Source organism: Trichosurus vulpecula, chromosome 8 (assembly GCF_011100635.1).
Source record: "Trichosurus vulpecula isolate mTriVul1 chromosome 8, mTriVul1.pri, whole genome shotgun sequence".
NCBI lineage: Eukaryota > Metazoa > Chordata > Mammalia > Diprotodontia > Phalangeridae > Trichosurus > Trichosurus vulpecula.
The window spans coordinates 211,060,801-211,076,474 of NC_050580.1; the positions used below are offsets into that span (position 1 = coordinate 211,060,801).

General features: G+C 34.7%; 1 protein-coding gene across 1 annotated transcript in view; it reads left to right on the forward strand.

Moving 5' to 3' along the window:
- TMEM260 (transmembrane protein 260) overlaps nucleotides 1-15,674 on the forward strand; it is a 105,562-nt gene that overhangs the window by 84,605 nt on the left and 5,283 nt on the right. Inside the window, exons 8-15 of the mRNA XM_036737181.1 lie at nucleotides 2,927-3,010; nucleotides 3,798-3,912; nucleotides 5,005-5,177; nucleotides 7,507-7,678; nucleotides 8,962-9,110; nucleotides 10,526-10,702; nucleotides 14,522-14,575; nucleotides 15,512-15,602. Of these exons, the coding sequence (XP_036593076.1) occupies nucleotides 2,927-3,010; nucleotides 3,798-3,912; nucleotides 5,005-5,177; nucleotides 7,507-7,678; nucleotides 8,962-9,110; nucleotides 10,526-10,702; nucleotides 14,522-14,575; nucleotides 15,512-15,602 (1,015 nt within the window). The remainder of the gene's footprint in view (nucleotides 1-2,926; nucleotides 3,011-3,797; nucleotides 3,913-5,004; nucleotides 5,178-7,506; nucleotides 7,679-8,961; nucleotides 9,111-10,525; nucleotides 10,703-14,521; nucleotides 14,576-15,511; nucleotides 15,603-15,674) is intronic.

A 15,674-nucleotide genomic window follows, 5' to 3' on the forward strand; every position in this document is an offset into this window, starting at 1 on the left:
CCTATATGTACAAAAATATTTATAGCAGCTCTTTTTGTAGTAGCTAAGAATTTGAAATGAAGAGGATGCCCATCAATTGGAGAATGGCTGAACAAGTTGTGGTATATGAAGGTAATGGAATACTATTGTGCTATAAGAAATGGGGATGATACAGAGTTCATAACAACCTGGAAAAACCTACACAATATAATGCTGTGTGAGCGGAGCAGAGCCAGGAGAACATTATACACAACCACAGATATATGGATTCTGTGAGGACTAACCCTGATAGACTTTGCTCTTCTCAGCAACACAAGGTGCAAAGACAACTGCAAAGGACTCAATGATGGAGAATACTGTCTACAGCCAGAGAAAGAACTATGAAGTATGAATGCAGAATGAGGCACACTTTATGCTTGCGTTTTTCCCCTTTTTTCTCCCTTTTGTTTTTGTTTTTGAGGTTTGTTTGGGTTCTGTTTCTTCTTTCTCATGGTTCATTCCATTGGTCATAATTCTTCTCCACAACTTGACTAGTATGTAAATAAGTTCAGTGCAAAGTTATACGTAGAAGATATATCAGATTCCATGCCGTCTTGGGGAGGGAGGAGGAGAAGGAGGGAAGAAAATCTGGAACTCAAAATTATGTACAACTGAGTGTTGTAAACTAAAAATAAAAAAAACTATTTAAAAAATGAAAACATAAAAATAAATAAACAAATGCATAGATAAAAAGAAAAAAAATAAAATGTTAAATTTTTTACATGTAAGTGGAAAAAATAGTGATTAAAAATATAAAAAAGAAAAATGTTATCACTTTTGCTTGACTGAAGTATGAATCTCCTAATAGTATCTTTAATTAAAAATATAAGGAAATATGTCTTTAATGAAAGAGAAGAAGAAAAAATAGTAGCTCATCATTACTAGTAGTAATTTCTGTATATTGTTTATTTAGAGGCAAGGGACTTTAGAATTGGAAGGGACTTTAGATATCTTTTGTAGTCCCTTCATTTCCCTAATAAGGAATCCTTATGACCCAGAGCGATTAAGTGACTTCACTTAGTTGTGCTCTTCTGCTAAGGAAGTAAACATCCAAACCATCTATTTGCTTTTGATCTGTTATTTGTTCATTCTTCTTTCACTCAATAAATACTAGTACCTATTAAACACAAAGCACTATCCTAGGTGTGAAGGTTGATGCAAAGATACATCTTGTGTAATCCCTGCACTAAGAGAGTTTACAGTTTTGTGGACTAAATGACGCTATTCTACCTTGGGTCCCAGTTTCTTCTAACTCCTTTTCCCTTTTTTTCTTGTTTACCCTTTAATTTTACTATATTATGTCTTTAGTCTCCTAGTGACTGTTACTTTACTTTTCATTCTTTGTTAGTCTGTCTCAAAAAAAAATTAACACTCTTCGTGCCCTTCCACTTTTTTTCTTCACCTTAGTTATATGATATTTGGAAATAAAAACATATATTGGCTTGGAGGATCATTATACGAATGACAGAAGATACAGCATAACATTGGATAGTAAAATTAGCTCTTAGGTCCACGGTATGATAATATATTAGGAGTGTGAGTACTTAAATTCTTCTTAGTAGAAAGAAAAATAAATAAATCTTATACCTAGAAAGAAACCTCAAGAAGATGACCAGTTATATCAAAATGGTTACCTGAAATAAAAGAAAGATAAAAGATAATGAAAGTCTAGTGCATTCATTGATTGGTTGAGTAAAGGATACTAATGTTTCATATGAACAGGAGTATTCAGGGGGAGCCTTCTAATAACATAAGAGAAAAATCCTTCATTATGATAGAATTTAATCATTCGTCCTCTAAGTCAAGCAAATTATATTCCTTCCCAATTCGTATCTCTAAATTGCAATCCTTGACAAGGAAATTACTGAACATAACCTTAGGCAATGACCATCTTTCAGAACTTACATTTAAGCAACAGTTTTTCAGAAATTTATTTTGAAAGCTTGACCCCATTCTCTTTGAAGGATAGTTTGAAATGAGACTCATGATGGAACCAGAATAATCATATCTTCTTATAGTAGATGAGTGTCCTTAAGTAAAGCATGTAGTGTGTGGATGCCATAATTATTTCATGCTTTTTTTTCTCTTGTGAAATTGGTGCCAGACATATCACTTTAAGTTGAAAAATATTAAGTACTGTTTTAACTGTAAGAAAATAACTACAGATGTCACCTGGAATAGATAGTAGCTATGTGTTTTTTAGTCGGTAAAATAATTTAAGCCTAAAAGAATCATCCTATTTAAGATTTACTAAATATGTGCACAAGAGGAATTTGACATAAAAGAAAGCATCTTTTGAGAGAAATGACTGAGAAGTGGGGGAAGGGGTAAGATAAATGGAGATTTCCATTTTTGCTACGTTTCTGTTAAGCCTGGCAAGTGGATGTTCCCTAGAAGGACCTCCAGAAATTATTATTACTTTCAACATTTTAATTCATTGAGGCAGTGTCTATATCTGTATTAACATGAAGTTCCAAGAACTATTTTAACCATAACTTTTTGTCAAGCCAGTTAGCATGATCTGAATGAACTACAGAGGTACAGTCAACAGAGACCTGCTACAACCTTTGATATGATTTCACTCCGTGGTAGACAAACTGTGATAATTGACCAATAGTCAATTTTTGGGACTCTTTTGGAAGTGTGTGTGTGTGTGTATGTGTATGTAGACATAACCTGAGTTTAACTTTCTGTCATGTTCTTATATGTGGTCTTTTTTGTCTACTAAAATTCAGTTTTTCAAATTTTAAAAATAACATGTCCTAGTATTATTCTGACTGTAGTATATGTTCTAGATTTCATCAGACATATGAAAAAATGCTCGATTTAGAGCTTGAAATCATTTAAAATTTAAAAATTGTTTGCTTTCTGACTAATGAAAGTGATAAATTAGGTGTTTATTTTTTAGTTTTCAGATGGCAAATATGAAAGTTGAATTATCAATTAATATTCAAGCCCTTGCAATTGTTGCTTGTTTATGCTTAGCAAAACAGTAAGTAATATCTCTACTTTCACTGTGTTTTTTTTATCAAGTGAATGAATTTTCAGTGCGTTGGTATATAATTACATTCTGAAAAACCTAATGTCACTATTTCTGCTTGTCAAATTTGCATGCTTTGTGAATACTATATGATTTCCAGATTACAAAAGAATGTTGAAAAATTGAATTGAATAAATATTCCCTTTTCAGGATAAGCAAATGAATCTCTTGATAGTCTTAAACTTTTAAAGCACTTGTACCACTCGTAGTGTAAAATTTAGATACCAGTTGAAGTTGAGTACAGTCAGTCCACAGTTTACATTCACCTGACTTATTATGTGTATATCTCTTACACATGACTAGCCAGTCAGCTGAAGGAATTCCCTTAGCTTTTTAGTACTACTGGAGATTTTATTTCTTCTCCTCTGATACTGTATTTCTTCTTACCCCTATGCCATTTGCTGCCTGGGAGTGTCTGCCAAATCAGGACTAATGGTGGGAAGTGAGGAGAGTAAAACCCAGTTGAGAAATCTCCTTCAGTAGGTCTACTCTGTAACTAAATGCTTCCATTTCATCTATTTAAAAGTAATGCCATTTGTTGTTCCCTAAGAGCTCTGCCTCAGCTCTAAATGAGGAAATAATTATTACTTTCCTTTGAAATGTAGACAAATCTTTCTTGAGTCTGATTTTTAGAAAGATAAACCATCTATTGGCATTTTTAAAAGTTCCCTTAGATTTTTGTAATGTTTACTTTTTATTTTAATTCCATAATAAAATATTGGTGTATTATATCTTTCAGGGACAAACAAAACCCACCACTGGTGTGGCTTTTTGTGGGAATGCTTTGTGTTTATTCATTGTTCTTTGCTTGGAGAGCAAATTTAGATATTTCAAAACCTCTTTTCATGGGTGTGGTAAGTTTCACACATTTATTGCCCTTCATCTAGACTTGTAAGACTTCATGAGCTTATTTATAAGCATTTTAGAAGTAATTATAATTCTGAGAATGCAAGATTAGAGTTATGACCTTTTAAAAAATGCATCAGTTCATTAACAGCAGGTAAATAGTAAAAATAAATTCAAAGTGATTTTCATTTAGTCAACTACTGCTATCTTTCCTGCTTTGTTCCTGTTTAAAATACAATTATTTCCAGGATATGAAATTTATTTGTGTCAGGTTGCACCTTCTGAATGCATTGTTCACTCTAGAGATAGAACTGGAGATTGGAATTATATGTAATCCCTACTTCATTTCTCTTCTATCTGTGTGAACAGAACATTTTGAGCTTCTCTTTATGCTTCTCTTTCTTCTCCTCATACTCTCTCATTTGGTAACTTCATCAGCTCCCATGGGTTTAATTATCATCTCAATACAAATAACTTCCAGATCTATGCCTCTAATCCAGACTCTCCTGAACCCCACTTCTACACCACCAGCTGTGTAGTATAGAACTACTGAACTGGACATCCCACATATAGACATTTTAAACTCAATAGATCCAAAGCAAGAACTCATCATCTTTCCTCTCAAAACCATCCCTCTCTTGAACTTACCTGTTTCTGTCAAGGGCACTACCATCCTTAGAGTCATCCAAGTCTGCAACCTTGATATTATCTTTGACTCTTCACTTTCCCTTCCTTCATGGGTCTATTTGATTTCCATATCTTCTCATTTCTACCTCTACCTCTTCTCTCACATCTGACCTCTTCTCACTCACATATCCAATTTCAGTCAATTAATCAGTCATTAAAGTTAAGTGCCCATTATGTGCTGGGCACTGTGCAAAGCTCTAGGAATACAGTTTTTTTTTTAATTTGGATGGGAAAGTTATAGAGGTAGTGAGGAATGGGTCAGAGTAATTAGTTTAAAGATTTGTATGTTAGCAAACTAATTGTGGCAATAGGTAATTAGTTCTCAAGGAAAAACATTTAAAGGTATTTGTATGTATGGTATAAGTACATATGCTAGTTTGCTGAACACATCTTGTTCATTTAATGCTTCACAGGTAGAACGGTTTTGGATGCAGAGCAATGCGGTGGTGACTGTTCTAGCTGGCCTTGGCTTGGCCTCATTTTCTTCTCTGAGTAGGAGGATGCTGAGCAGCAGCTCTGTATTTCAGTTTCTGGAATGGCTTTCAGCGGCCATTTTTGTACTCTACCAAATTTATTCTAATTATAGGTAATAAATTAAGAGGAATTTTTAGAAAAAGTAACTGATGTTTCATTCATTATTCGCAGATTTATGAAGAACCCATGTGATATAGCATGATCTATATCATATAGCATGATATAGCATGATAGTATTTCAGGTTTCTGAGATTATCTAATTACTTTGTACTGTTTGTCATCCTTAATAACCCCCATTTCTTGTAATTATGACATAGAGATATAAATTGTGTGCTATTGGCACAATTTCTTTCAAAGAACCCCAAAGGAAGACCATGGTTTTGGTAGAAACTGTGAAAAGCATGGGTGAGACATAAAGGATTTTAAATATTTTGAGTTCTGTTCTCCATTTGTCCATTACATGTTATGTGCCCAGAATACCATGTGCTTCCGCCTGCTTGTCTCATACACACACACACACACACACACACACACACACACACAGAGTAATGCTTTTCCTTCTCTTATTCTGTAGTAGTATCTTAATTATTTAACCAATAATGTTTCTAAAGTGTCTTCATAGGCTTATAGTATCATAAATTTACAATTGGAAAAGATCTAAAAGGTCAATAAGTCCAACCCCCTCTGTTAACAGACAAGGAAACTGAACTCCACAGAATTAAAAAGTGATTTGCTCCAGTATCGCACAGGTTGTGTATGGGAGAGCCAGCATCCCAAGCCAGGTCCAGTGACCTTTTCACTGAACCATGTTACCTCTCTTCAGCCAAACTGTGCAAATATTAGGATTTTAGCTATTGTATTTTATATCTTTGGTCAATCAACAAGTATTTATTTATAAAGCTCTTATATGTGCTAGGCATCGTGCTTAGTGCTGGGTGTATAAAGACGGGCAAAAATATGGTCTCTGCCTCTTTGAGGGCAGAGGCTGTCTTTTGCTTCTTTTTATATCTCTAGTGCTTAGTACAGTGCATGGCCTATAGGAGGCTCTTAATAAATGTTCATTGATTGCTTGATTGTACAGTCTCATGGCAGAGACAACATATAATAATTAGATACATATAAGATACATACAATGTGGCATAAAGGTAATCTGAAAGAGGAAGCCAGCAGCTTGGAGCAGACAGGAGCCTGGAGAAAACCAGGAACAACTTCTTGCAGAAACATTAGGATTTGAGCTGAATCTTGAAGGAAGTTAGAAGGTAGAGGTGAGGAAGGAGAGCATTCCAGACAGCCAGGAGAAAGGTATGACAATGAGAAACGAGTATTGTGTTTGAGGAGTTGGAAGTAGGCCAATGTGGCAGGATCATAAAGTATATGGAAGGGAATAAAATTTAAGAAAGCTGAAAGGTAGGAAAGAGCCAGGTTACAAAGAACTTTAAAGGCCAGGACGTTTAGATAGGGCAGCTGGAAAGATGTGATATCTACAGATAGGGCATTCATTTACAGTTCTTGAAATTTGCTTTGGGGTAAGGGATAGGTCAGCCTTTGCATAAAGTATCAAAAACATGTGGGGATTTAAAATGGAAATCGTAGATGCTTTATCAAAACAGCAATTAATTAGAAATAAGGTTTTGTTTACAGATGGGTTTGTTTGCTTTATAGCACTACACTGGTTACTCTCTAGTAATTTTAAAGGACAAAAATTAAATGCTGTGTTTCTTATTATTAAGTATAATGAAACTAATATTAATTACAAGTAAGGATTCATTTGCTCTATTTTTTGGCAGTGTTTCAACTCATCTTTTTTGTTGTTGTTTTCATGGAAAGCTTTCAGAATTCATGCCAGTTTTTCAAGTTCTAAGAAAGTCGACTTCATGATTAAAGAGTCATAGTGCTGTTATGTGCAACTGCACATATTCACTATATTAATAAAGCAAAATAAAGTCTATGCTCATTACTTCTTATCTTTCTCTTTATTAGACTCTATTCCCTTTGGTTTCTTCCTGAACAGTCTAGAGAGGGGAATGAAGGGAGCTTATGGTTCAAGAAACTGTTCAGATTTGCCATTTGGGGGAAGAGTTCATAAGGATATTGAATTTTTAATTAAAAAAATAAAGAAATTTCATTATGTAGTGTGAAATAAATGGGAATTATATGGAACTATCCAAAATTCCAACTGAAATTGGAAGCCTTATTTTAATCAATGTTACCATCCCTGTTCTCTTGCTTTTGGAGAGTTAATATACCTTCAGAGATGAAGTAGCAGACTCTTTTCTTCCTGTCCATCTTTTCAAGTGGTATTCTAGATTTGGGTATCATCTCCACCTTGGATGATTAATGTTAGAATACTTCACATGGATTATATAGAGAAAGGGGAAGGGATTGTCATGTTATAACTGTAGTAAAAATGTTTTAAAAAATATTTTGTCCTTTTCATTTAGCATTTGTGACCAAAGCACTAACTACGTCATTGATAAATTTGCAAAGAACCTTCTGTTCTCTATGCCTAATGATGCAATCATCTTACTCAGAGGAGATTTGCCAGGAAATTCTCTTCGTTATTTGCATTATTGTGAGGGTCTGAGGCCTGATATTTCATTGGTGGATCAGGAAGTGAGTATACTAAAAATATACTAAAAGTATATTAAACTAAAAGTATGTTGAAATATACCAAAAATAAGTATATTATAATTTTAATTTTTAAAAATTCATACAGGCTTTATTTTTGTGAAGTAGATTTTGTTTTTGTGAAGATAAAATTTTCATGACAGTCGTAATAATCAGAATGTGACTTCATATTCCTCTGGGTTTTTTGACCATTCAGACAGGTTAATAAGAATTCCTTTCTACTTATCCTGAAAGTATTGAGAATTGATGAGCTTAATTTTAGATTTATAATAAAATCCTAATGTGACATAGTGTAAACTATAAAAAAATTTTCAACGTATAGCAAGTTTATTTTTAAAACATTTATTGTAAGTAATGATATTTGAGCCATGCAAACAAACATTGCCCACAAGCTTAGGGATTAAAAGAAATTATGATGATCCTAAAAGAAATAACTTTGTAAGCAAATAAAAATTTCATTAAAAATTAAAATTTTGTTACTGCATAATTTCTTTATGAGTTTGTCACTCCTTTATCTTAGGGAAGACTAGTGAAAATTTCTTATTAAAATAATTTTGTGAACCTGAAAATGTCTTTTAACTAGTAGGTACAATGATAAGAATGATTAACCCTTCTATCAATTCATCAACAAGCATTTATTAAGCTCCTATTATGTGCCAGGCACTGTGCTAAGCACTGGTGACACAAAGATGAAGTGAATGCCCTAGAGGAGCTTATTGCAAGAAACAATGTGCATGTAAAGAAGTAGATATTAATGTTATGAGAAGCACTGTTAGGATTGGAAAGAAGAAATTGTTCTTATTCTTAAGATGCCTTGTTGAGAGTTGAGCACATTTTAGAGTAGAACAAGTACTTGGTGAATGAATGAAGATTCATGAACATTTTTAGAAGATATTGTGCTTTCATATGATTTAGGAAAGATATGTACATTTAAAAATTTTTGCCACCTCTCTTGTTTGGTTTCAGGCCAACCTTAGTTCCATTCTGTGGTTTTATCCTGGGAATATGAACCTCCCAGATTATTCTTTAGGAATATACTGGATAGTATGATCATCATCAGTATTAGTGAAGACATAAAATTAAGAACTTAGGTCAGTAGAAAAATGGAGACTATTATATGCTTACTTGTGTGTAGCTAGACCTTTCAGTGTAAATAAATTAATTTTATGCAGTTCCATTTTTATAGTCTATTAATTGTATTTGTTCATTTGATTTCTTTTTAAAAATCTGAAATTAAGTATGAAGTTATTTGTGATTTTTTCTGGCAGATGTTGACTTATGAGTGGTATTTACCTAAGATGGCTAAGCATTTACCAGGTATCTACTTTCCTGGGAACCGGTGGAATCCTGTGGAAGGCATATTACCTAGTGGAATGGTCATGTTTAATCTTTATCATTTCCTCAAAGTAAATAAACAGTAAGCATTCTTTTCATGTAATAGCTTTTCTAAAATCTTTAAGCTTTTCAAAAATTGTTTATGTAGCAGCTGTGCCTCATCCAAAAGAACAATTTTCTACACCGATTTCCCTGTCACTGGTGAGATTATCTTTGTAATTAAATTGAATATCTATGCAGAAATAAGGCTAGGCAGAAATAAATGTTATTTTTCTGAGTGAAGTCAAAATAAAGACAGATTAGCAAGAATGGCATATGAGATCTTAGCACAATTCAGGGAAATTAGAGATGTGCCTGCCTACTTGAAATCTTTGCGGGTGGATAGCAAACAATTAGTTTCCCATTGATGAACACCATGGACACCTTTTTAATGTAAAGCAAATGTTTTCCAGGAATAATCACTGCACAAAAATAGCCCAAGATTTTAAAAAATAAGATGAAGCATTTTTATGACTAAGAAATACCTCTAGTTCTAATAGCTTAGAGAAATTATGAGAGTTGTCAATTCCCGTACTTCTGGGCTTAGTTTTTGCTAAGGTCAATGGTATTCTATGTTTATACTTTTTTTTAAAAGACTGAATTTTGTCTGGACCTGGAGGTAGGAACTTAAGTGGACTGTTCATTTGTTTAAACATGTCTTTTCTGTAAAGGAATCTCTTGTGGTTTTCAGAGTAAAGTAGATGAAAGCAGAGTGATGCTGTGTTTTAAATGCCTTAATAAAACCTTTTAGCAATTAGTATCAATAATAGCTTATTAGTAATATTGATGAGAACAAAAAGTATTAAATGAACATCTGCTAGGAGTAAATGTTCTGTAAGAGCAGTGTTTAATATTTTCTAGTTTAATAGATGAGGAATCATGACAGTATCAAATTTAATCAATAGTTACTATCTTTTGTTCTTAGATTACTAGGAACTGCAAAAATATATTGCTATTATATCTTTGAATGATTTTATATCAAAAATTTTGCTATAAAATCTTGGTTCAATAAATATTGGATTAAGCTAACACTTTTAAAAGCTTTTTCTATAGAACCTAGCTTAAAAACAGCTATGGTCAACCTCTAAAAATTGGGACAAAAAAAGTTTGGCCAAACCAAGCTACATGCCCCATAATTATTTAAGAAGCACTAAATAATAAGGATTTTAGAATTAAGTTTTTTAACTTACTAGAAATTTCACATGTTCTGTCTCCCAGTTTGATTTTTGCCAGCCTAATCTGGCATTATATTCCTGTCTATGAAATGAAAATTTAATATCAAGAAATACATGTGAAGGGATAGGTACCATAAAGATTTTTTTTAGAAAGTCTAAATGAAACTGAATTACTTGCAAATGTTATGGGTAATAATGCGCTCTGCTATGAGTAGTATAAATTTAACATTTAGATCTTGGAGCTGAACTTAAAAATAAATGTCATTTGTTTTGTTTTCAATAGCAAAGAAACATTTGTTTGCATAGGACTTCATGAAGGTGACCCAACTTGGAAAGAGAACTATTCTCTTTGGCCATGGGGTTCTTGTGACAAATTGGTTTCTTCAGAGATTATATTCAACCCTGAGGAATGGATTAAGCTTACTAGAAATATATATAACTGGACTGAAGAATATGGAAGGTATGAACAATTGACATTTTGTTTAGATGGTTGTTTTACATGCCTGAAACAACCTTAAGTGTTGGTATTATCTTGTATTTTCCGTTTAACCAACATAAGACTTGGGTCTATGTCATATAGGGGCAAAAGAGCCCTGTTAATGGCAACCAAAGGAGGACTTTTTGTTGTCCTCTGTTTTGGAGTGCTTCTCAGCATTAAGGCAATCAATCAAGTACCTTTGATTGAGTCTTGCCTTTTTTTGTAGGAAGGCCCACACCCTTTTGCTAGTTAGGTCACAAGAGGTGTGAAACTCTTAAGAGGGGTGAAGCTCTCAAGAGGTGTGAAACCCTTGAGAGGTGTGAAGCGCTCTGACCCTGAAGAAGTGTGTATATACTCTGAGGTTAGAATTTTGTTTGGGGCTCACTCATTGGAAATGTTGGTATGGAGACATTCTCCTGTTAAGGAGCCCCCCAGCTTTGAAAACCCAGATGTTGGTGCTTCTCTTTCTGGTAACTATGTATGTATAGCTTTAGTCACAAAGCTAGAACTCTGTCTGTTGATTTGTGTTATTTGCTCTGTTTATATTTTCTCTAGTTGTAATTTCTGTTTGTATTTGCTCTAAAGTTCAGGGTGCTGGCTTTTCCCCCTGAACTAAGTGAATGGTATATGTATGTTTAATTAAAGTGAGATTGTTAACCCCTTAAAGTTGTTTTCTTTAAAAACGCTGACCAAAGGACCTATGTTAGCAGCCCTCCTATATGCTTTCACCTCCACAGCAGCTGCTAACAACATTGTTGTTACAAAATGGCATAGTTGGCAGAATCTGCAAATAAAATGAAAGCATGGGGCCTGGGATACTTGTTCATGGTTTCCCAGTTGTGGTAACTATGATTCTGTGGGGCCTGGAGCAGGAGCAGAGAGCTGCCTGTGTACAGAGCTTTGCTTTCCCAGAAACAGAAACTTCCCACAGGAGCCCCTGGAGTCTACTGTCAGGCAAGAGCAGGAAGAACTTGAAGTGGAGCAGTCCCCATGAACTGAGACAAGGAGCTTGAGCAAAGAGCTGCCTGTGTGTGAATCCAGGCAAGAGCTGGGAGCGGTCAGGGACTTAAAAGTTGACCTCGGGTCAAGATGAAAAGAGTACTTTACTTGGATGCTTCATATTGACTGAGGAGATTGTAACTTGCTGTGACCTAGGGGTGGATAGTGTTTGTATTTTCTGCCACCCATTAAGGATGATATGTTATGCTAGGGAAGACTCTGGCCTGGGACCCCCTGCTTCTATAAACAAGTATTTTGGTGAATGCTCCTGAATGATGTTTTGCTTAAGGGTATTGCTATGAATGTTATGGTTTAGTTTATTGAACAATGATATATGTTGTGTGGGTATTCTGAGAAATGCTGTAAGATATACTGAATGATATGTTTTATTTAAGACTATGTGGCCACCTTACCAATAAGTTATTATGTGAAGGGATTGCAAAGTATAGTCCCTCTATTTGCTCCACAATCCATGGCCATTTAGATTGTAATGCCAAGGATCCTAGAGGGGTGGAATGTAATGGCAAGCAAAGTGGGACTTTTTGTTGTCTTTTGTTTTGGAGTGCTTCTCAGCACTTAGGCGATCAAGTCCCTTTGAGCTTTGGTCAGACAGCTAGAAGCCTGTCTGTTTATTTGTGTTATTTGCTCTGTTTATATTTTCTCTGTTTGTAATTTCTGTTTGTATTTGCTTTAAAGTTCAGGATGCTGACTTTTTCCCCTGAACTAAGTGAATGATAGATGTATGTTTGATTAAAATGAGATTGTAAACCCCTTTAAGTTGCTTTCCTTAGAAAAGCAGATCACAGAACTTGTGCTAGCAGCTCTTCTGTGTGCTGGTGTTATTGGCCTTACATGATCACAGTAGCAGCAAATGGCCTTGTTGTTACAGACCCATTCAATCAATCTTTACCTTCAGACTTCAGCATTTCCAGTTCAATTTGAAATGAAATATCCAGGTTGGCCTCTGTTATTAAAAAAACAAAGCCAATTTAGAAGCTTTTACTTGGAGACCTAAAAACTCCATTTTTTTTAATATGATTTTTTTTTATTTATTTAACATATTTAGTTTTCAGCATTGATTTTCACAAGAGTTTGAATTACAAATTTTCTCCCCATTTCTACCCTCCCCCTGACTCCAAGATGGTGTATATTCTGGTTGCCCTGTTCCCCAGTCAGCCCTCCCCTCTGTCACCCCACTCCCCTCCCATCCCCTTTTCCCTTCCTTTCTTGTAGGGCAAGATAAATTTCTACGCCCCATTGCTTGTGTATCTTATTTTCTAGTTGCATGTAAAAACATTTTTGTTTGTTTTTGAACATCTGTTTTTAAAACTTTGAGTTCCAAATTCTCTCCCTTCTTCCCTTCCTACCCACCCTCCCTAAGAAGTCAAGAATTCAACATAGGCCACATGTGTATCATTATGTATAACTCTTCCACAATACTCATGTTGTGAAAGACTTAGTATATTTTGCTCCTTCCCAACCCATCCCCCTTTATTAAATTTTCTCCCTTGACCCTGTCCCCTTTCTAAAGTATTTGTTTTTGACTACTTCCACCCCCATCTGCCCTCCCCTCCATCATCCCCCCCATTTTTTTATCTTCTTCCCTCTTCTTTCCTGTGGGGTAAGATTCCCAATTGGGTATGTATGGTATTCCCTCCTTAGGCCAAATCTGATGAGAGCAAGGTTCACTCATTCACCCCTCACCTGCCCTCTCCCCTCCTCCCACAGAACTGCTTCCTCTTACCACTAAAAACTCCATTTTTCCCATTAGCCTTTGTATGATGACTGTTCTGTCTTAATTAGGACTGTCAGTGATCTAGAAGATACCCCAAAAACTGATGTGGCTAGCTGCAGCAAGAATTAAACAGAAAGCAGGATAAAGATGTGGGTTCTTGTCACAGGGAGTACAGATCTGAGGGCTACTCCTATGCATTGTCTCTGGCTTTTCACTTTGAAGGGCAGAGCAATAGTAGTAGTAGGAATATCAGGGCAAAAAATGATTGGGATGAAAGTGATGACACATGGTCCCAAAAGAGTGTAGAGCCAAGTGGCTAGGGTCCTCTCTCTAGTGCTACAGCTTAGAGGATGGAGCAATAGCAGCAGCAGGAGCATATATTTATGTATGGAAACTTTCTTTCTGTCTTTGACAGAAAGATATATTCCTAGCGGTGGGAACTATGGATCAAAGGGCATGGACATTTTAATCAGTTTATTAGTGTAATTCCAAGTTGTTTTTCAAAATGGTAGACCAATTTACAGCTTTTCTTTTCCCAAAACTCCTCTTACATTGACTATTTCCATCCTTTGTCACCTTAGCCAATTTTCTGAGTATGAGGTGATACCTTAGGATTGTTTTTGCATTTCTCTAGGAGCAGCCTTTCAGATGGTTGTTAATAGTTTGCTATTTTTCTTTTGAAAACTATATGTTCCTATTGTTTGACCATTTACCCATTGGGAAAGGTCTCTTGGTTTTGTATATTTGTCTTAACTCTCTCTATATCTTGAATATAAGACCCTTATCAGAGCTATTTGATGCAAAGATTACTTCCCAATTAATAATTTCTCTCATCTTTGCTGCTTTGATTTTTGTTTTCAAAAAAGTTTTCAATTTCATATGATTGTTCTGTTCTTTTATTGGTTAAAAACTTCCTCCTGGCCATAAGTGTGTAAAGCACCTGATCCTCTACATCTACCTTTTAATATATTATCTGTTTTGTTGTATTAGGGCACTGTGTTATAGAGACAATACACCATTAACCTTTTATGTAACTGCCGAAACAAATTACTTTATTCTAATTATAGGTTTGACCCATCTTCTTGGGAAGCTATAGCTAATGAAGAGATGTGGCAAGCAAGGTAATCCTGTATTTGTATGTACTAATGATTTTCGTGTGTTTTGAATAATATAGAGAAATGGCTGATGGTACTTTTCTTCCTGGATGGTAATAGTGGGTGGTGAGACTTTGTTTAATTAATAGAGCACATAACTACCTTTCAGGCATATTGTATAGCTTTGAATTCTATTTAGTCTCTTTGTATTTCAATTTTCCCTGCATGTCAGTAGGAAGTTTTGTATTGCTCAATACATTATCCTCTCAGTCTAATATACTTGAATCCTGAGAGTTATCTTTGACTCAGTTCTCTTCCTTATCCCATACATCCAGTCATTTGCCAAGCCCTGACAATTGCAGCTTTTCTCTCGTTTTCCTTTGTTTTTACTCACTTAATAATTTTTTTTCTGAATTGAATATCTTTACAAGTTATCTTGTAGGGGCACAAGGGGTCGAAGGTATATCATATGTTTAATTACTTAGTCCTACTTTGTAACTTAATGCATTAAACTTCAGGGAGAGCTAAGCCAAATAAATATGCAGACCATTATTTGTATTGATTTGTGTGCTGTATGTGATTTGGAGGATTTAATGTATAAAAAGTGTATGCCCTGCCTTGGAGAACTAAGTTTAATATTTGAAGAACTAGGTACCAGTTATGATGAATGCTTCTGAAACATGTTGATTAACTGACAAGTATTCCTTCTCATACTACATCTTGTATGGAGTACAATTTTTCTGGAGGACGAAATTGTTTCTAATAGCCAATTTGATTACTTAGCAGGCATTTTAGCTTAAGCTTCCATAATGATGAAATCATTAATATTAGTACGCAGAAAACATGGTTTGTGCATTCATTGCCTGTAGGATACTTTTCAGATTTATCTTTGAATGTGAAATGGACTATGTTTAGTTAAGTAATTAATACCATGATTTTATTTACACATATTTTCTTTTCTAGGATGAAAACAGCATTCTTTATCTTTAACCTTGCAGAAACTGCTAATGTGCCAACAAATACGAAAGCACAACTTTATGCTCATGCATATAATGTATGTTATTTTATAAAACATATTTTTGGTTTGGGAATGGTAGTATTGGGGGACTTATAAAGAATCATTTAT